This window comes from Penicillium soppii (assembly GCF_028829465.1).
Source record: "Penicillium soppii strain IBT 18220 chromosome Unknown utg000001l, whole genome shotgun sequence".
Lineage (NCBI taxonomy): Eukaryota > Fungi > Ascomycota > Eurotiomycetes > Eurotiales > Aspergillaceae > Penicillium > Penicillium soppii.
This window is the reverse complement of record NW_026643231.1, coordinates 2,123,356-2,142,156: the sequence shown is the minus strand read 5'-3', so window position 1 is coordinate 2,142,156 and position 18,801 is coordinate 2,123,356. Positions and strand designations below refer to the sequence as shown.

Sequence of the window (18,801 nt, the reverse complement as noted above, 5' to 3'; positions counted from 1 at the left end):
TTAGCCAAATCTGCCGACGGGGACATCGTGCCGATGAAGGTCCTTGGACCAATCTGGTACGACCTTATCGCGCTCGTAGAGTAGACCACAGTTGTGGCAGAGTGTCTGCATCATATTTGTTCAGATATAGTCCAGAATTGATCTCGCAAAGACGACTTACCCGTGGGCCTTCTGGACCATCTCGTACAGCCCAAACCGCTGTGCCCCATACTGCACAGTTCTTGCATCTCCAGCTTTGACGCTCCCTGGGTGAAAAGTATTAGTATATTCAAAACTGCTGGACTTAGCGGCAACATACCATTCAGAGAGTGTACCACCACCGCCGCCATAACCAGCACCTGATCCACCATCAGGCGTACCACGACCGCCAGGGGTCCCACTTCTACCATTAGGGCTCAAACTGCGGAATCGGCGCTTGCGCTTATTCCTCTCACCCCGACCCAGCGGCGTTTCACCATCAACTTCAAAGTGACTACTATTTTGTCTTTGAAGATCAGGTGTGATACCTGTGGTTGATGAGAATCTAGCCGTCTCTCGTCGCAAACGACGAATCTGGCGTTCACGGTCACCCTCCCGACGTTCAATTTCTTCCTTGGACAGTGTCTCAACCGAAGGCTGCCACTCGTCACAAATTGTTTCGGGGTCGTAGCGCCAACCGGCCTCCACCCCGTTGGCAGAAAGGTTGTCAATATCGTTACCGTAGCCGTTAATGCCGCTAATAAGGGCACCACTTTCGCAGACTTCCTTCTTGAATTTCAACACAGCTTCGTAAATGGCATGCGCAAGAGCGGTGACCCATTCACCACCGAGACTTAGATCTGCGCAAGTGACGCGCGCAAATTCCTCAGCCAAGCCAGGTGGATGTAAAAGAGACCACTCGAATCTATCTGTGTACAGCTTGTTCTGCAAATTGATGTTGAGAGTGATCAGACACCGGTAGGCATCATCGGGGTTGAGGAGACTGTCATTGACAAATGCCTCTTTGGTAGGTGCCACGGTGGCTGTGACAATTGGTCGGGAATCAGGTGTCGCAGCAGTTGCGGCAGCTGGTGTCATCGAAGTATCTCGTGATGGATCAGTTTGCCGAGGAAGACTGGGTGCCGCGCCTGATTCCGTGCTTTGGAAAAGTGGGTGAAGAGCCACACCGGCGTATTCCTCCAGCTGCTGGCGAATTTGGTTGCTGATGGTCATTGTTGTAGCTTGGGGATTGGGTAGATCGAGATCGCGCACGAACCCGATAGCGAATTCTTCTGGAGTCGAGAGCGACTCATGGAGATTCCATAGAAAAGTGTCCTTGATGCGGAACGGAGGTAATGGGTCGGGTCGGCGATACGCAGGGAGGGTCTGGTTGATAGCAGGGTCCGCAGAGTTGCGAGGGAGAGGGAAAGGTTCGAGGGGTTGATGGGAAAGGACTTCCACATCAATCCGAATGGGCACCAGGGTCAACGGGAGTTGAGCCTGGATCTGTAGTTGGTCGGCACATCTAGAATCACCACGCTGTATGTTAGCCAGGTTTATGGACAGATGGAAAGACAGAGGCTACTGCCATAGCCAAATTAGTCTTGCCAGTGGGGAACATACGCTGGTCGCAGCATTCGCTTGATCATCCATTCGCGGAAAAGACCCTGAACTTCCACTGGCGCATGCACTTCCTTGCCCAGCTTCTCTGAATATAACACCTTGTCGACGCTCGCCTCTTCGCGCCGAAGGCTCCTTAGCCCTGTCGGCCGGCGGGGGCCGTCGGTCTCATCGAAGTCCTCATCGTCGTAGCCATCCTCGGCGTAGTTGATTGCTGTTGTGCCACGCTTGGTAGTGCGCGGTGTCGGACCGGCCTGCGACGGAGGGTTGATGGGTGTGAGCAACGCGTTTCCATACTGGCGCATGCGCGGAGGGTACGAAGTGATGTAACCTCGGAGAGGGGACATGTTGGCGATTCAATTGCACAATAACATGCCCCTTCGAGGGTGTGGTGGAAGAAAAAGAGAGCTTGCGATCTGTTGATTAACTCGATGTTCGAAGGGCTGATCACTGGACTCAAGACACGATTATAAATGGCCCGAGCGCAAAGAGTGATAGCAAGGGAGCCTCGAAAGGTTCAACAGCAAAAGCTGGAAAGTGAACAAATATCAAGATCGCGTCGAGGGGTTCGAGATAGGATCCAGCTGGTGAGATTGGCTCCGTGATCGATATTCTGCGCAATGTCCAGTCGCGCTTTGCCCATTTTGGCGCTAGTCCCATTCAAGTATATCACGTGCATTATTTGTGCCAGGTATTTCAGGCGAGATTATAGCACGTGATGGCTCATGCCACAGGCGGCAATAATCTAGACATTAAAATAAATCATCTTTGACAATCCTCGATGAGCTTGTATGCTTACATGGAATTATTACTTGTACTCAATACATCATACCTGAATAGAAGCAAACAGATATTGAGGAAGGTGAAGCAACAGTTGCCAAAATGACAATCCTTACACCATATATTCAATAGAAGTTCACAGCCAAAATCACTAATGTACCCAAAAATTTTGACCAAATTTGACTAGGAAATCAATATACTGAAATGAATGAAGACACCCAAATTGCTGAGTACGCCAGCTCTGCTGTCGGTGAGATAAAGAGTAGGATATTTGAGTTGCGGGACATTGTAAATGCAACCCTAGAAAAGAACAGACGAAACATCGAGGCGCAAGGCCGGGGGAATGATAGTCGCAGTACAGATGCAAAGAATAGAAGTAGAAGGAAGAGAGGGGAAAAATCACCGGAGACCAATAACACTCTGCAAAGGGTTAGATGTCGAAGATAAAATGTGTTAAGGGATCGGGGTTTGTATCGTACCATCTCCAATGTCCATACACGCCGAATCCAGACCTTGACCTGGCCTTCGACACCCTCCACGTCGTCCAACTCAATGCCTTCCCACCAACAGCGGCGAGCAGGTTTACGCCAGAATAGAAGGAGCTTTTGGGCCATGCCCACGGAATTGTTGTTGGACAAGTCTCCACGAATATCAGTGCGGAGTTTGGCCAGGGCAAGACTGCAGATAACTGCCTTGTTGGGCTCTGCAGCACGATGACCCCATTGATCTTCGCGATCAAACCCACTTTATCAGAGATTAGCATTTGGTCTCTTTTTGAATCCTCGCAATTCACTAACCCAGCAGTTAACATTTCGATCAGATGTTGCTCAGTTGATCCAATCTCCTCGCTCTTTCTCAGCCCGGAAAATATTCCATCTTGTTTCAGGAGGGATCGGCCAGCTGCCCGTTTCACCTCTAACATCTCATCATGGCCGATGTCAGGGCGAGGGGGGATGACATAGAAGTCAAGGTCCTCTCTGAGAACAATGATTCCGGCACGGTCTTGCAGCATGTCACGGGCAGAGCCATGCATTGGGTCAGCCAGCTCCACCTCAGGCGAGGTAGAGTTAGAAGGGAGAGAGGAAGGTATCGTCTGGGCAACACTTCGGAAGAAATCCAGCATATATTGCAGTGCCGCTGGATCATACTATATGACTGACGTTAGCAATGTTACACTTTACTTAAGATATAGCTCCACTCACATCAACGGGATAGACGTCGCCATCATGGAAGCCATTTGTGGTCGCATGGCCATCGGGGAGTAGACCGTTGGGGAAAAGGGATAAAAGAACGAATTCCGGCAAAGTTAGCAATTCATCCCGCGAAAGAGTGAACCGAGTGTTCCTGCACACCGATTAGATACAAAGTATATGGAAAGGCGAATTAATGTGCAGTCCTACCGTAGGTCAAGACCAATGTGTTCGTCGCCACCAATATCTATCACGAGCGTTCTGTCAGCATGCACCCCAGAATTGAATAAGCTTTTGTATGAAGCATACCACCAAGGGTGTTAATTGGAGGGCCCCCTGTCTGAGAGACCTGGGTGATGATGCTCGAAGCACCTCCTGCAGCAGCCATCACGTAGGTAAACGACTCAAGCGGGCTGTATCCTTCGGTATAAGGCGGCGGAGGTTCACCGTCGTCGGAAGAACCTTCGTTTTTTGGTTCAGAGAAAGATGCCTTGGTATCAGCAACAGGCGCCGAAGAAGGGGCCGGCTCGAGGGACTCCTCGACAGGTGCCGGAGGCGCTAAGGCTGGAAGGCAAGCGGGTCCGGGTTCAGTAACTTTGTATGAAGGATTGGCGTCGGGCGACGATGAGAAGAAGAGGGATGAAAACGGTGGAGGATGCGCGGACGAGGAACTTGAAGCCGAGGCTGCAGGGGCAAGTAGTGGGGGTGCAGTGTAGTAGTCCTCCTCTAAGGAGTCCGTTGAATGAGACGGGCACGCCGTGATTGAGTGGTCCGACGGTGACGTTTCTTGCGACACCGTGTTATAGGTTGCCTGAATCTACTCAGGCCGGTCGATCTACGCGACCCAAGATGATCGGTCTTGGTGGCCTAGCGATGTGATTAATCCTAGTCAGGTCCAAGGTGATGTCTGTTCCGCTGTCAGGGAGTTGCTTCCCAGATTGACACTCGTATGAATCAAAATATGGTATCACATCAACCAGTACGGATATATATTCACCTGGTGATGATTGTGAGTGTTAAAAAAGCAGAGATGACAGACGACCTTGGAATGTTGGAAGCGCTTAGGTTGGGGAATGCGTAGATCAACGACGGCGGTAAGTCCGAGCGCCATATCTTGGCATTGTGCCGCCCCTGATCCTTGAACAATTTGTATGTTCACTGAATATAATTGCTAGTTATTTAATGGTTTTATCCTTCACTTGTGCTTTGGTCATTCAATGCAGATATGATATTTGAGATCTATTAAATACATTTATTTGCAGTAGAGGAGATATATGAGTCGTCCAATGGGTGAGATCTGGCCTCCTATCCAATGGCTTTTCAAGGTTGTATTGTATTAATATTTGAGAATTTGCCTATATTGGATCTTTTATCCTATGATAGATTAAAAGTAATGATGAGCCCATAAGCCTGGATTTATCAATGAAGAAAAAGGGGCATGTTACATGGATATATAGATTGTAGTTTGATTTATGAACATATGAGGATTCAGACCTTACGCTCAGCAAAGCTCTGAATCAAACCCTCAAGAGTCGGTTCATACTCCTTCAAACTGACTTGGTCACCCTCAAGGATGGTGTTGGCCTGTACAAAGATCTTGCGAGGAACCTTGTTCTTCAAAACAACCTCACGTACAGTGGTTCCCCACCAACTGTCAACAGAAGTGATATCATCATATAATCCCTTGCCAGCTTCAACATCCGCAGTGCTCTTGTAGACATGCAGCTTCTGAAGATATTTCTCCACGGCGGGGCGGCCATGGGTTAGAATCTTCGACCGGTCAAGATGAATCTCGAGATCAGACAGATCCTCCTTGCTGTATGACAGCTTGACGAAGTCGTCACCGGCATCAAGGAAGGTACGCAGAATACTGTAACGAGCCTGCATATGAGCTTGGCCCCACTTCTGGGTCTTGGGATCCCAGAACTCGAGGGCGACCAGACCGGCGCGAGCCATGGACAAGTAGGCCGCGAATAGAACGTCTCCCGCTTCACCAGCCAGGTTTTCCTTGCCATCACCGAAACCGAAGATCTTCAAAATACCAAAGTCACAGCCTAGCACCATTGCAACACACTCAGCGCGGCACTCTTCATATGATGAAGCAATGGAACCAAAGACAGAGCTCCATGTTTGTCCTGGCTTGTACCAGGTGGATACAGGCTTGTTGGTGACAGGGCTGATAGGCGGGTTCTTGATGTCAAAGTTATACTCTCCTGGGGCTGTTTCCTGTAACAGTTTACCAGTTCCGTGACCCAAAAGCTCGTGAATGCCAACTTGGACCTCAAAGGCCGGGTCACGGAATCCACGGTATACCTCTTGGTCCCTTTCCGCAATGAAGGGAATGGCCTCATTAGGAGCCTTGGCACTCAAGACATTGCCCAGAGACACGTTCTTAAAGCCCAAGTTTTGGCGAATATCATCATAGTTGGGCAGATTAATACCAGCTGGTAGACCTGAGCAGGCAAAGCTCAACACCTCCAATGATGTGAAGTCAGGGCTGAGGAACTTATCCTTCTCAAAGTCCCTACCCCAGGGCAGCTTGGGAATCATGCTCTCGGCAGAATCCACCAGCGTACCAAAGGCACGAGTACGCTCAAGGTTAACCTTCGCACTGTTAGCAAAATGATGTATTATTGCTCGAGGAATTTGACTATACCAAGGCAACAAAGCCCTCCCACTCTCCTCGCACACCATGGGGGTCTCTGTAGGTTTCAACAAATCCGATGTTCGTCTCAAGGACAGGCTTCTGGTCCTGCACCCAAATGCGCTGGCTCTCCTTGAAAGCCTCGATGGAGCCAGCACCGAACGAAAGAGCATAGGCATCCAGCATACGCTTCTGCTTGTCATTCGCAGCAACAAGTTTAGCCTGCTTGATAGAATGGGCAATTTTAGCCATTTCCTCCTGGTGGTCACCGAAGACAAGACGCAGGGTCTTTCCCTTCAAGTCACCCTCAAGCTCAAAAGTGTCCGCGTCGCCAAGGTCGCGGTCCCTGGCGGGTGGAGACGAAACGCCAGACGCGATCAAAAGCTCAAAGTCACCGGAGGATGTCTTCCGGATTCTGGTGTTCTCCAGAGCGAGTCCCTTCTTCTCCATCAAATCACCGACTGCCGTGATTTCTTCCTGCGAAATCGTGGGCGAATCGGGGTAGTAGGCGGTCATGTGACCGCTCTTGGGATATCCGAGGTGCATCATGGACTGCTCGCTTGTTTCGTATATACCGCCTCCAGCGGCGTTAGCCTTCTGGAAAGCTGCCTTTGTCTCCGTGGTAGCAGAGGCTAGGGCTTCGAATGCGGATGGCGAGAGTCGAGGAATGAACTTCGAGTCACCGAAGCCCTTGTAGTTTCCACAATTGCCCAGGAATTGACCCGCATATTCGAGGAAGAAGCGGAGGTCTTCGGTGCTAACATGTGTCTTCTGGGCGAGGTCGTTCCAGTCGCCATTGGAAGCGTGATAAAGGGAAAGAATCAGGTCGTAGATGGGCTCGGATTCGGGGGAGACTTGGCGTAGAGTCACACGGGTGCCCTCGAACGCAGCTCTATATAACAACAAAAGTCAGCTCATCGTAGCTCTTGAGAGGGTAGAGCACTGCGCGATTTGCAAGCGCATGGGGTCACCCATACCTGCTCATGAAGTGTGCATATTTTCGGAGGTTTTGGTCTTTGAGAGTGTCAAAGTGAGTCTTGATTTCCAACCTGACTACCGTAGGAGGCGAATCAGCCAGATAGTGTTGCTTGACGCTGTCGTCCATAGCGTTAAGACGAGAATATGAAGCGAAGGTGTTTACACGTTTGGAAGCGGACAGTCCAGCAAATTGGCGGGGTAATGGAGGTGACACAAAACGTCGGAACAAGTGCGGCGCAATGCGCATTAAGTACATGAGGGGCTTTTGACGGTGTGGTAGAGCTATGACATATCACCCAATCAGATACGTGGTTATCTGTTCGCGCTCGGATCACCGATGGAGGTCCGATCTACATTGCTTGGCATAAAGAACATCGTATATGTACATGTATTTTACATTACAATATTGTACCTATTGTTGTGTGGAATGGTTCTGCTTTCTTTTGGTAATTTACAATTGTTGCATTTAAAATCTGTTGAACTACGAGGAACACAACTCAAATCGGGGTATCGGTCAATAAACAAACAACAGTTAGTACCGTCCTTATATCAAACTCTCGTATTTATCCAATCCTTGCTTTTGAGTTGCCGTTTGTTGGGTCTGACTTGTGCCTTGGAAAGACGTTGATCTCATATTTGTGTTCCTCATGGTGTTGGTCGGGCTCATGCTCCCGCCAGGAGGAGGAGGAGGAATCGAGAATGATTGGTTACCCAATCCCGCCGTTGTTGACCCGGACAAATAATTTGAGGGTGTCATGGTCGACATGGACGCCAAAGAAGGACTAGGTGCGCCCACCTGTGGTCGTAGATTGACATTTACTGGGGTTCCCCAGATGGAAGAAGATGAAGATTGAGGCTGCATGGCAGGGAAGGCCGAGGTAATAGGCTGAGTAATTGGCTGAGTAACTGGCGAAGTTTGTCGAGCAGGGGCCAGTGACGGGAAGGAACCCAACTTCTGATCGGGAGTAATGGAGCGGAAACCGAGGTTTGACTGCTGGCTCAGAGCACTGGCCTGGTTTGTCATACCTGCGTTGTTTGAAGACCACGAGAATGAAGGCGACATGCTTGGAGGAGCAGCTTTGGCTGGCGCTAGCTCCATTCCACCCCACATGTCTATGGTTTCACCATTCGCAGAAGGCTTCTTTCCAAGCACCAGACGCTCAAAGCTGCCAGCGACGTCGGTATCGGGCGAACTAAGGCCCGTAGCGGACTGCGAAAATTCATTGGCCCTATTCTGGAAACCAGTTGATTCAGTGCCTGAGGAAAGCTCTTGTAGTTTCCTGCTTTGTTCCTGCTCAATTCGAGTTGAAAGAGTCTTGATCAGGGCCATAAAGTCATTGAATTGATTCAGACTCAATAGAGGTCCAAGGCTGAAGCTCCAAAGGACCGGTATAACTTCCAAAGCCAGGAATTCAGTATCTGCAACAAGTCCCACTTGCCGGAAAACCTTGAGTGCTGCCATCATTACTGATGGCTCTTTCGTTTTGATCACCTTGAGAGATGGAACGAGCTTCTCTTGGATGGTGTACTTGTCTAAGATGGAAGACTTTGTCGCTTTAGTTTTGTTGGTCTGAACCCCAGTCAAATCATCATCCAACCCATCGTACTCTTCGACAGGTGCTCCACACAGCACACTGAATGCCTCCAGACTGCGAACCTTGATGGCAAGGCTACTGGTGCGACTGAAAGTGGTGGCAATAGGGGGAAACACTTCATTCTTGACAGTGCTGAAATCGAGAACTGGGAGCACCACGGGGAGGCATTTGATAGAGGCATCGACCAAAGAGTGTGTTGGTGAATCCAGACCGAGCCGAATGAGAGGTAAAATATCTATCAAAATACGTCAGATGCGAATTGAGACACATTAATAAATCAGTCTTACCATCTTTGAATTCCATCCCCGAACAGTTGTTGGCAATAGCCTTCATGTTTTCAAGCACAACCATGAGACCGGCATCCTTCTTAGAGTCTCGTTCAGCAGCCGCTTTGCCTGAGCCAGTCCCAAAGACTTCTTTCAGGCGAGGGATTATCTTTTCAGGGAACACACGGCGTCCATTGGGAATTCGTTGCAAAATGCCGAACACATTTTGGAGAATTAGCGGAAGTAGTTCCCGATCCTTCAATTCATCCATTAGGGCCCCCAGCAACTTTCTCTCTAACACAGAGACAGGAAATTCGGGTAACACTCGCTGCAGACCACGCAAGAACTGAGACTTCTCATTGGGGCTTTTGGCTGGCAGTGATTCCAGGAACCGAATGGTGGAAACCAGCACATTGTCGAAGTATTGGGACTGCTGGAACTCCCGAGCATTCATTCGTTGAGCAGGTCTTCTGGTAATAAGCTTTGGCAATACATGAGAAAGTACATCCCTGGGGATCGGTTTGGAGCAGAGAAAGTTGTTCCCTTGAGAGGGCGTGGAAGATGGAGAGCTCAGCAACTTCTTATATGTGGTTAAATTTGCGTTTGTTTGTAGAGGTGAGGAGTGCGGAGAGTTGTATAGAGAGACGATGATGAGACCCAGAGAGAATAGATCGGCCGCCGAGGACACATTGGAGTCCAGGGCAAAGTCAGGCGAAGTGTAGTCGAGGTTCAATTGTACTGAGGCTGGGAGTCTCGGATCTTGGTAGAGAACTTCAGACACAGCCAACGGTGGAAGCGATGATCGAGTTTCAGAGGAGTCTGGAGGTCCTGCAAATCCCAGACCAGAGATCTTCCAATCTGATTTGGCATTGATATAGATAGCTTCCGGGTTCAAGTTTCCATGCACCAAGCCCGCAGACTCATGGAGAAACTCAAGACCCTTGGCAACTTGCAGGAGGCCTTTTTGAATCTCCAACTCATCAATTTCCACATCTGTTCTCCTCCTTGTCCCGTCCGCCTCCCCAGCCATGTACCGACCTGTTCGTGAACCTGAACGTGTAGTATTCTCCTGGTCATCTTTCTCCAAAAGTAGACCAGAAAGGGAAGCAGTAATGTGTTCGGTCGCAAACATGAGACCACCGTTCCGGGTTTCTTCCACAGGCTCAAGGACTTGAAGAATAGATGGGTGCCGTAGGCGAGCGAGATTGCTCGCTTCACGCTTGAGCCGTTCGATCACATCCTCTTGCAGCTTTTTGTTGGAGGACCCGGAACTTCTTCCAAGCCCTCCGGGACGCGTCTCAAGTGACTTGCGATCAAAGATGAATACCGATGCTGTAGTTCCGGTGGACTTTTTCTTTGCATCGTGGATTTTCCAGGGGCCGGAATAAACAGTGGGGTTTGGTGAGATTTGGTAATTGGCGGAGATGTTCGAGCTGAATGACTTCAGCGCAGAGGTAAACATAGTGAGTCTTCAATCACAATTTGATCTGCTAGGCAGGCGGAATGAGGTAAGGGGTGCTCGTTTCACAGTGTCGTCACGGTGCTAACAAAAGACATGACTATTTGGCATACGGTCACATTGAGTGTGGAGATCGGTAAGACAGGTAACTTACTCCACCAATTGAGCCTCAAATGCCAGAGAAGAAATACAGCAAGTCACCCAAAAGGCGGAATAAATTGAGCTTCAATGGTTTCGCACAACCAACTGTGTTGGTATCGCGACCGCCCGCACGTGAGTCAACAGCTCCCCATTCTGGTGCCTCAGGCGAAAGCTGTTTATCGCCGACACAAGCCGAAGTCGGCGGGCCTCTCTAAACAAATACCACTGATTGGCCAATTTTGTCCATATCCGCTGACTCACGCCCTGTTTATGGGGCGGTGAGTCTTCATTGCCCGCTGCAGGCCGAATAACCGGAGTTCTGATCGACCTCCGCAGAGACATTCATTGCAATTCTGACGAGGAGTCATTCTACTGCTTCGGATATATAAGGACCATTGAATTCCGTGCTTTAGGTGTGTATAGGTTTCTTTCTAGGACTAAATTGACAGTCCAATCTTCAATCTCCACTCTAGATCTGCCGTCTCTCGAATTGTTCCTGACATTGTCGCAGTTATGAAGTCAATTCATCAATTGGCCCGCCGGCAGGCATTGACCGGCCTCGCAATGCCCCGCGTCCTGTCCACCCAGAACATTGCTGCCAGCCGGACATGGCAGAGAGCCTTCAGTGCTTCTGCGCCGGCTGCTTCACAGCTCCCTGGTCTCGACCCTTCGAAGTTGACTGTCACCAAGACCACCACTCCCAAGGAGCCTATGGACTCGAAGGATCTTGTCTTTGGCAAGTACTTCACAGGTAAGCCGGACAGGATTTTCCAAGCTTGATAAGCGCTCACTAGAGGAAACCTATAGATCATATGCTTTCCGTGGAGTGGACCGCTACCGACGGGTGGCACGCACCCAAAATTGTCCCTTACCAGAACCTAAGTTTGGATCCCTCAACTTGCGTGTTTCACTATGCGTTTGAATGTTTTGAGGGAATGAAGGCATACAAGGACAGCAACGGCGGTATTCGTTTGTTCCGTCCTAACAAGAACATGGAGCGTCTGAACAAGTCTTCTGCGCGTATTGCCCTACCTACCGTGGATGGTGAAGCTTTGACAAAGATTATTGGTGAATTTGTCAAGCTTGACAGTAGATTCATCCCCGAGTTAGTATAACAATTATAGTTCGACGTACGGAAACGCTAACTCTCCCAGTGCTCGTGGCTACTCCCTGTACCTGCGCCCTACCATGATCGGCACACAGAAGACCCTGGGCGTTGGCCCACCAGGATCCGCACTACTGTTTGTCATTGCCAGTCCCGTCGGTCCTTACTACCCAACTGGCTTCAAGGCCATCTCCTTGGAGGCCACTGATTACGCCGTCCGCGCCTGGCCCGGTGGTGTTGGAGACAAGAAGCTCGGAGCCAACTACGCTCCTTGTATCCTTCCCCAACTCGAGGCGGCTTCCCGTGGCTTCCAGCAGAATCTGTGGCTCTTCGGCGAGGAGGAATACGTTACCGAGGTCGGGACTATGAACCTCTTCATCGCTCTGAGGAACAAGGAGACTGGACAGAAAGAGCTTATCACTGCTCCTCTTGACGGTACTATCCTGGAGGGAGTCACTCGTGACTCCGTCTTGACCCTTGCCCGCGAGAGACTTGAGCCCCTGGGCTGGGCCATCAAGGAAGAAAAGATCCGGATGTCTGAGGTGGCTGAGGCTTCTGCGGAGGGCCGTATGATTGAAGTCTTCGGTGCAGGCACTGCAGCTATTGTCAGCCCTGTCCGCAACATCAGCTACCGGGGTAAGATGGTCGATTGTGGCCTCAAGAAGGACGAGGAGGCTGGTGAGATCGCTCTCCAGATGAAGAACTGGATTGAGGGTATCCAATATGGTGATGAGAAGAACCCCTGGAGGTAAGTGCCAATCTTTGATATTTGGACAATCACAGACTAACTGGTTGATAGTGTGGTGATCTAAGCCATATAAATCATATGAAAGGGCTTCTGTACCCAAGCTTTGTTATATTCTTGCGGAAGCTTCCAAATTCCATGCCCTAGAACTTCATTTTGGTTTATTAATTTTGCATTTTTCTGGATAGTTTACTGACGCAACCTCGTTACCTGGACTGAGTGGTTACATTATATATATCAACTGGAGCTCAGTTGTTTACATAGAGAGCTCCTCTGCAATTTTTTCATCATTTTCGGTTCTTTCATTCAAACGAGCCCTTCTGGAGATGTGCCGATGGTATAGCAATGTCCTCCAGGGCTGTTCTGAGCAGATCACTCTATTACGAAGACCTTTTAGGGACAGCAGTACTATATCTTGTCGTATAAGGGAAGTTCCTGATAACTGATTGGACTACGCTCTTTAGCTACCAAACAATGTTGGAGTATTCATCACTGACCAATCACTTGATGTTTGTCTTCCTGCCACAGAGACTTGGTATCAACCAGATCTCAAACATATAAAGATACTAGGTAGTCAAACTGGTCTCTGTGACAAGCTCGCGATCTGATTGCGCGATATATCTCAAATCCAAAAGTTCAACTTGTGACAATTTATCTCCAGGGCTCATTGATGGCTTACCACGTCATATATAAGATTTCTACCATCACTTTGCTGATATACTTGCTTCCCTGCTTCTAGAAATGTCTCCAGCGATCATATGTCGAGGCCATTGATAAATTGCCTGGGCTCTAGCTGCTATGTATGAAGACATTGCAACATACACCATAAAAACACACACCGTGAGGCCCAGAACCGAACAGCACAGGCGCTGCGCAACATGCCACCAGGCCTCTAGGTCCCCGAGTTTCATTCCTTGAACTCAACATGGTAAGCGCCCAAACCCTTCTTCAAACCGGCCACAACATCACTATGCTCATCACTTGGAGCTATCTCCGACCCGGCCTTTTGCCTTGCTTTGGCTTCATTGACTGCCATTCTTGCCCTTGGCACAACATTCCATTGTAAAGCTTTTTGGTAGAAGGTCTGCTTTGACATAATCTGCTGGTCTCGGTCCTCGTCGGGCAGGAATAGCAAATCAACAGATTCCAAGTTCAGGTACGACGTTTCGGGGTAGAAACAATATACAAGAAATGCCGCCACGATATTCAAGACAGCAAAAATAATGTAGGTTTTGTAGCCGATATTTTCGAGGGCTGGAGGTGTGATTTCCACAACCTAAAAGTTGAGCTTGAGTGTTAGGTTGCGAGGAAGATGTGAGCATAGCTATTTGCACTCACGAGAAAATTTCCCAGAAAATCGGCTGCGGCTGCAAGAGCAGCTCCTTTTGACCGAATTCTTAGAGGAAGAATTTCCGCTGGGTATACCCATACCGTGGCCATCCAACCTATATGAGGATTTAGTATTGGGTAAGGAAGGGTCAGAACAAAGGGAACTGGATTCACCCCATGTAAAGCAAGCCTCAAAGGCAAAGATAAAGAAAACTGCTGCAATAGCAGACTGCTGGTTGTCAATGGCAACAGTGATAGCCTCGCAAGCCAACACAACGCCCATTCCAATAGACATGCTGATATATAATCGTCTTCTCCCAACGGCATCGATCATATACCACTATGGAAATTAGCACGCACATGGACATCATAGAAAAAACAAATCAACACACCGTAAGCAACGATGCTACAATATACCAGACTTGCAAAAAACAGCTGACAAAAAGAGCTCGCTCCTGTGTCATGCCCAATGAGCTCTTTAACAAGGTGGGTGCGTAGTAAGTTACAATATTGATACCTGGGTTTATCAGTCGGATCCAAACTAAGCCGAAAGAGAGTGAATACTAACCAGAAGTCTGCTGCATAAATTGAATGCCCAGTGCCAGGAAAAGCCGCTTGTTTGCAGCGCAGCCCCCATCCGATAAGAGTGATTTCCAGGACCCTTCCTCTTCGGCTTCGATACTGATTGCTGCCCCAATCTCATTCTTCTCTTTCTGCACAGCGGTATCTTCGATTGGCTTGTTGCGCAATTTTGACAAAACAATCGTTCCTCTCTCCGGTGTGGACTCATGCAACATGAGCCAGCGTGGTGTATCGGGTAAGAACGGTGCCACGACGAGGATATAAATCGCGAAGACAGCCTGGAATAATATAGGAAACCGCCATTGCACCGCTCCTGAGTGGAAATAGAACGCATAGTTGATCCAGTAGGCGAGCATCAACCCGAATAACATCATAGTTAACTGGCAAGATAAATGCCATCCACGTTGGCTCGGTAGGCAGATTTCACTTTGATATACAGGGGCGACAGAGGTGAGAAATCCAATGCCTGATAGAATTTCACCCAAGATCAATCTCTTTTTAGATAACTACAAGGACTTCTTTGACATACCTAAGCCTGTGACAATCCTTCCCACGATGAACTGAATTCTCTCAGCACAACTACCCATCAATATAGCACCGATAACGATCAAAGCTGCTCCAACCAATAAACCTCTTTTTCGACCAAGATCTTCAACCCACAATGCAGCGCCAATTGCACCAAGAACCCCGCCAATATCATATAGAGCAGTGATTGTACCGGTCATCACGGTACTGGGCTGTCCCATCGCATCAAGCCAATCTTCAGAGATGACCACCCCAGACATGACACCTTGATCATATCCAAAAAGCAGAAACGAGGAAGCACACACAGAAGTGATAGCTCCAACTAGCGGGGCGCCTTTGAGAGCACCCAGCCCTGTCTTGTCGGCCATGTTAGGATATTGAGAGATCAATGAGAGGGCATATGGAATAGCGAAAAGAAACACATGGGGGATATTGTCTATCTCTTTATTCCAGAAGGGATCATCATCAATACCACGCAATACCACCGGGCCTTTCAAGTATGAGGTATTTGCCCCCGAGACTGACATGCGTGGGGGTGGATCTGGGGAATGTGGGGGGCAAATGGAATACATATTCGCTCGTCGGGAAGTCCATTTAGATAAAGATTCGGGCAAAAGCTTGGAAAATCAAGCATTAACTAAGCTTTTTCAAGGTTAGTGACATGAATTATATGGTAATTTGTTCGCCGATCATCTATTTCCCCTCTTCATCAGAGTCAAACTACCGACTATCCACGCAAGACCCAACCCTATTCGACACAATCATTGGGGTATTTCTCGATCTCCACTTTGCATATTAACAAATATGAAAGAGAAACCCGAGGTCTTACCGAGATTCCCAGATTTTGTTGCGCAATAGATGGGTAATGATATCATAATAGCAAATATCAAGGGGGCAAAGCCAAACCCAAGATACCAAGCCAACTTTCCCTTATCAATAGCGGAATGTGATTTAGGATGGGTCTTTGGGATCCAGTTAGGTATGTCTGAATCGGATAATTGACATCCTTGTGTGGCACAGGAGATAGGTTGATGTACGGCAAGGATTTCTTTTATATCGATTACTCTCGAGCAATCAACCGCTATCCTGCAAATAATGAGCAAAGAGAGGATTTAGATCTCCCAGTATTAACTTTGAGAAAGCTTCAATTCATCCATAACCTGGCATAATGTACGTATCCGCGAGGAACAAATAAAATCCATCCATGGTTGTTGTCTTGAGTCAAATTCCAACAAATACAGACATATTTAAAAATGATATATTCCATGAAAGAAGTAGCATTTATTGCAATATGCCAATGGAGACAAAAGGAGAGATCTGACAGCAGCTGGCATCTCACGATACTGGGGTAACTTTCAGCCAACAATGAGTTCAGTGTGTATGGACTTGTAATGTCCAGGCATCTCCCAGACATCACTACCAATTATTGTGATCTGCTGACCGGTTCTCCAGATCTTGTGACAATAATAGGCGAGCGCAAGTGGGCTTTCTTCTTCCGAAAGCTGATCGATCTGTGGCGAGACCAATGTGGCTGGTACTAGCCCCGCGGCCGGGGGTGCGTTGAACTTTTTGGACAGAGCATTGAAAATATTGTTTCCGGTCGGTTGAAGTTCCGATAGACTTATGAACCGGTTCTTGAGCTCATCAAATTCTGTAAAGGCGAAAATAGATGCATGTGCTTCTGCGACATAGAACCCAGTGCTGCGAGGGCGTTAGTAAACATCTTCGTTGCCAAACAGAAACAGGATATCGACATACCAAAAATTGACAGGCTTGATTGAGCTCTCATCGTTGAATAGGATCTGGTATTGGCAGAGTTGATACCCATAACGCTACATGAGACAATTTGCAAGATGCTGTTCCAAGCAAACTATTCATGCACACTTAGGTTGGATTCAATGCAAAGTCGGCAAAATTGCGTAGAAGAACGATAGTTATGGAAACTCCAGCTTTTTGAGCCGCTCGCTGACCTCGATCTTTTCGTGGTTGACTGTAATGAGGTCTCCCTGGTCATTGTATTGGGACCCAAACTTCGATGGAACAATCAAACGGACATCTGTCTTCGAAATCACATTGATAAGTTGGTGCTGAAGCGTGATACCATCGTGACCAATTAAGGAGCTAGAGGAAATTGGGGAATTAACTGAACACTGCCAATACGTACTGTAGTACACTTGACTCACATCACGATATCAATATCTTTCGAACTAGCGACCAGAGTTCACGATCGGAGAGATCAATCTCCACCGTGTCAATATTCTGGGGTAAACTTGAGATATCGGCGCCATTGCGATGTAGAACCCGAATGTAGGCATTGGAGGAGGCATGGGCTCTCAACTATCCCAGAACTTGCCCATTCCCGGTGGCCATAAACAGCGATGCGATTGAAGGACATGTTGAGACAACTATAATTGAATTAGTTTAAATTGAAACAAAAGAAACAAAATCCACAGTGTTTTATAAATATGTAGTTACAGAATCGTTTTTCTATACAAGTCTAAATCATTTGCAATGTTTGATTCAGACCCCATGTTGACCAATTGAAGCCACTACCTAGCTAGGTAATCCTGGAAATTCGCAAGATTTGTAGTGTCCCGCATTTTTTTCTGTTTTTTTCGTTTACATCTGACCTTAACCTCTACATGATCGGTTCTGTTGGTGTTTCTTTTTATTCGGAAGGAATCTGAACTCTCTGGTTGCGACGGTATCGTCGCCTGTTGCATTTGGCAGATATGTATATATATATATGGATCATTTGGGTCGCTGGTGCCATCTTAACCAAAGAAGATGTTACAAGGAAGTAATGAGGTCAATAGACAATGTAACTCCAGCTACTGAAATAGATTCCTGGGGAGTTAGACTTTCCAACGTATTGACCATACACGAGGACTTGAATAAACCTGGGCACGTACCAAAGTACGTGAGTCACAGCAGGCAATTTCAACAAAGCCCACAACCAAGTGAGCATTCCAAGGTCTGGTATCTAGTTGCCCATGTTTCAACAACAAGAACATAGAGATTCGAAGTCTCTATAAAATGAAACAGACCAAGACACAAAATACGGGAATATCCATATGAAGTCAAATCTACATCTCGGCCTCACACAAACACAGTGCTGACAACCCCCAGCCACCCGTATTCAGACCCCACTAATTTTTCAAGAAGCTCCGCTTCAAATAGTGCGACAGATTCCGATACGACGCAAGAGGAATATGCGCCGTAATAGAAATGCACCAGTCATAGGATCAAGCGACCAAGAATTCTGCATCACCCGAATCAATACTAGGTCCCGGTGAATAATACAAATATCCAAGCCAAAAGTGTCTAGGATATCTTTCTTCCCGGTACATGTAGAGCTAAAATAAGGTAAGATAGGCGACACGCCGCACGTGGACCACGTGGAATGAGGCTAAGCCCAGACTCGACAAGGGAAGCGGAAGCGAAATGAAAAAAAAAGAGACCACACTGGTCGGCTTCATCTAGAAGTGGTTTCAGGCTGGGTCTGTACTCCCTTCGGCTGCATATAGAACTGCAGATTTTAGAAATACGGCGGACCACAACATGCGTTTCAGGATGTCCCGCATGGTTAAGAATGGTCATAGGTCGAAATCTAGTCGGCGCTTTCGGGGGTTGCAGTGAGAAAAAGTGATTGATTTGCGCACGGGGGAATAGCCGGGTTCGGGGTGTGGCTTGAACTGAGGTCAGCTTCTTATCTTGGGATACCCCCGAAGCGAGCAACTATAATTATGGGCCGGACTTTTTGTTCGAGGATAAAGATAGTAAAAAAGTAAAATAAAGCCAAAAGCCGCCAAATGCCGCACCCGATGTTGCAGGTGTCACTCGAGAAATAGATCACTCCTTTGACCATGTTCGTTTTGCGCAAA

The 18,801-nt window shown here is 48.1% G+C and overlaps 8 protein-coding genes across 8 annotated transcripts; 1 reads left to right on the top strand and 7 right to left on the bottom strand.

Annotated features, from left to right (window-relative positions):
• N7529_000816 (putative RSC complex subunit Sfh1) lies at positions 1-1,925 on the bottom strand (the record flags this gene model as incomplete). The annotated part of the gene is made up of 4 exons (XM_057236347.1): positions 1-105; positions 161-245; positions 299-1,483; positions 1,582-1,925. 4 exons carry the CDS (start codon positions 1,923-1,925, stop codon positions 1-3), a joined length of 1,719 nt encoding a protein of 572 aa, XP_057103150.1.
• An 832-nt stretch (positions 1,926-2,757) lies between these two features.
• On the bottom strand, positions 2,758-4,332 carry N7529_000815 (putative general stress response protein Whi2; the record flags this gene model as incomplete). Its single annotated transcript, XM_057236346.1, has 6 exons — positions 2,758-2,778; positions 2,838-3,102; positions 3,156-3,505; positions 3,561-3,702; positions 3,759-3,795; positions 3,858-4,332. Coding segments are annotated over 6 exons (1,290 nt in total), but the record flags the coding sequence as incomplete, so codon positions are not given.
• Positions 4,333-5,036: 704 nt separating this feature from the next.
• N7529_000814 (dipeptidyl-peptidase III) lies at positions 5,037-7,426 on the bottom strand (the record flags this gene model as incomplete). Its single annotated transcript, XM_057236345.1, has 3 exons — positions 5,037-6,152; positions 6,205-7,084; positions 7,170-7,426. 3 exons carry the CDS (start codon positions 7,424-7,426, stop codon positions 5,037-5,039), a joined length of 2,253 nt encoding a protein of 750 aa, XP_057103148.1.
• Positions 7,427-7,714: 288 nt separating this feature from the next.
• N7529_000813 (putative protein kinase Scy1) lies at positions 7,715-10,493 on the bottom strand (the record flags this gene model as incomplete). Its single annotated transcript, XM_057236344.1, has 2 exons — positions 7,715-9,000; positions 9,053-10,493. 2 exons carry the CDS (start codon positions 10,491-10,493, stop codon positions 7,715-7,717), a joined length of 2,727 nt encoding a protein of 908 aa, XP_057103147.1.
• Positions 10,494-11,081: 588 nt separating this feature from the next.
• N7529_000812 (branched-chain amino acid aminotransferase, cytosolic) lies at positions 11,082-12,548 on the top strand (the record flags this gene model as incomplete). The annotated part of the gene is made up of 4 exons (XM_057236343.1): positions 11,082-11,382; positions 11,439-11,736; positions 11,786-12,484; positions 12,536-12,548. Coding segments are annotated over 4 exons (1,311 nt in total), but the record flags the coding sequence as incomplete, so codon positions are not given.
• An 840-nt stretch (positions 12,549-13,388) lies between these two features.
• On the bottom strand, positions 13,389-15,444 carry N7529_000811 (uncharacterized protein; the record flags this gene model as incomplete). The annotated part of the gene is made up of 6 exons (XM_057236342.1): positions 13,389-13,757; positions 13,820-13,926; positions 13,985-14,150; positions 14,203-14,327; positions 14,379-14,705; positions 14,922-15,444. 6 exons carry the CDS (start codon positions 15,442-15,444, stop codon positions 13,389-13,391), a joined length of 1,617 nt encoding a protein of 538 aa, XP_057103145.1.
• An 828-nt stretch (positions 15,445-16,272) lies between these two features.
• N7529_000810 (uncharacterized protein) lies at positions 16,273-16,706 on the bottom strand (the record flags this gene model as incomplete). Its single annotated transcript, XM_057236341.1, has 2 exons — positions 16,273-16,568; positions 16,676-16,706. The coding sequence occupies 2 exons, from the start codon at positions 16,704-16,706 to the stop codon at positions 16,273-16,275; spliced, it is 327 nt and encodes a 108-aa protein (XP_057103144.1).
• A 145-nt stretch (positions 16,707-16,851) lies between these two features.
• Positions 16,852-17,205, bottom strand: N7529_000809 (uncharacterized protein; the record flags this gene model as incomplete). The annotated part of the gene is made up of 2 exons (XM_057236340.1): positions 16,852-17,038; positions 17,126-17,205. The coding sequence occupies 2 exons, from the start codon at positions 17,203-17,205 to the stop codon at positions 16,852-16,854; spliced, it is 267 nt and encodes an 88-aa protein (XP_057103143.1).
• Between the last annotated feature and the right edge of the window lie 1,596 nt (positions 17,206-18,801).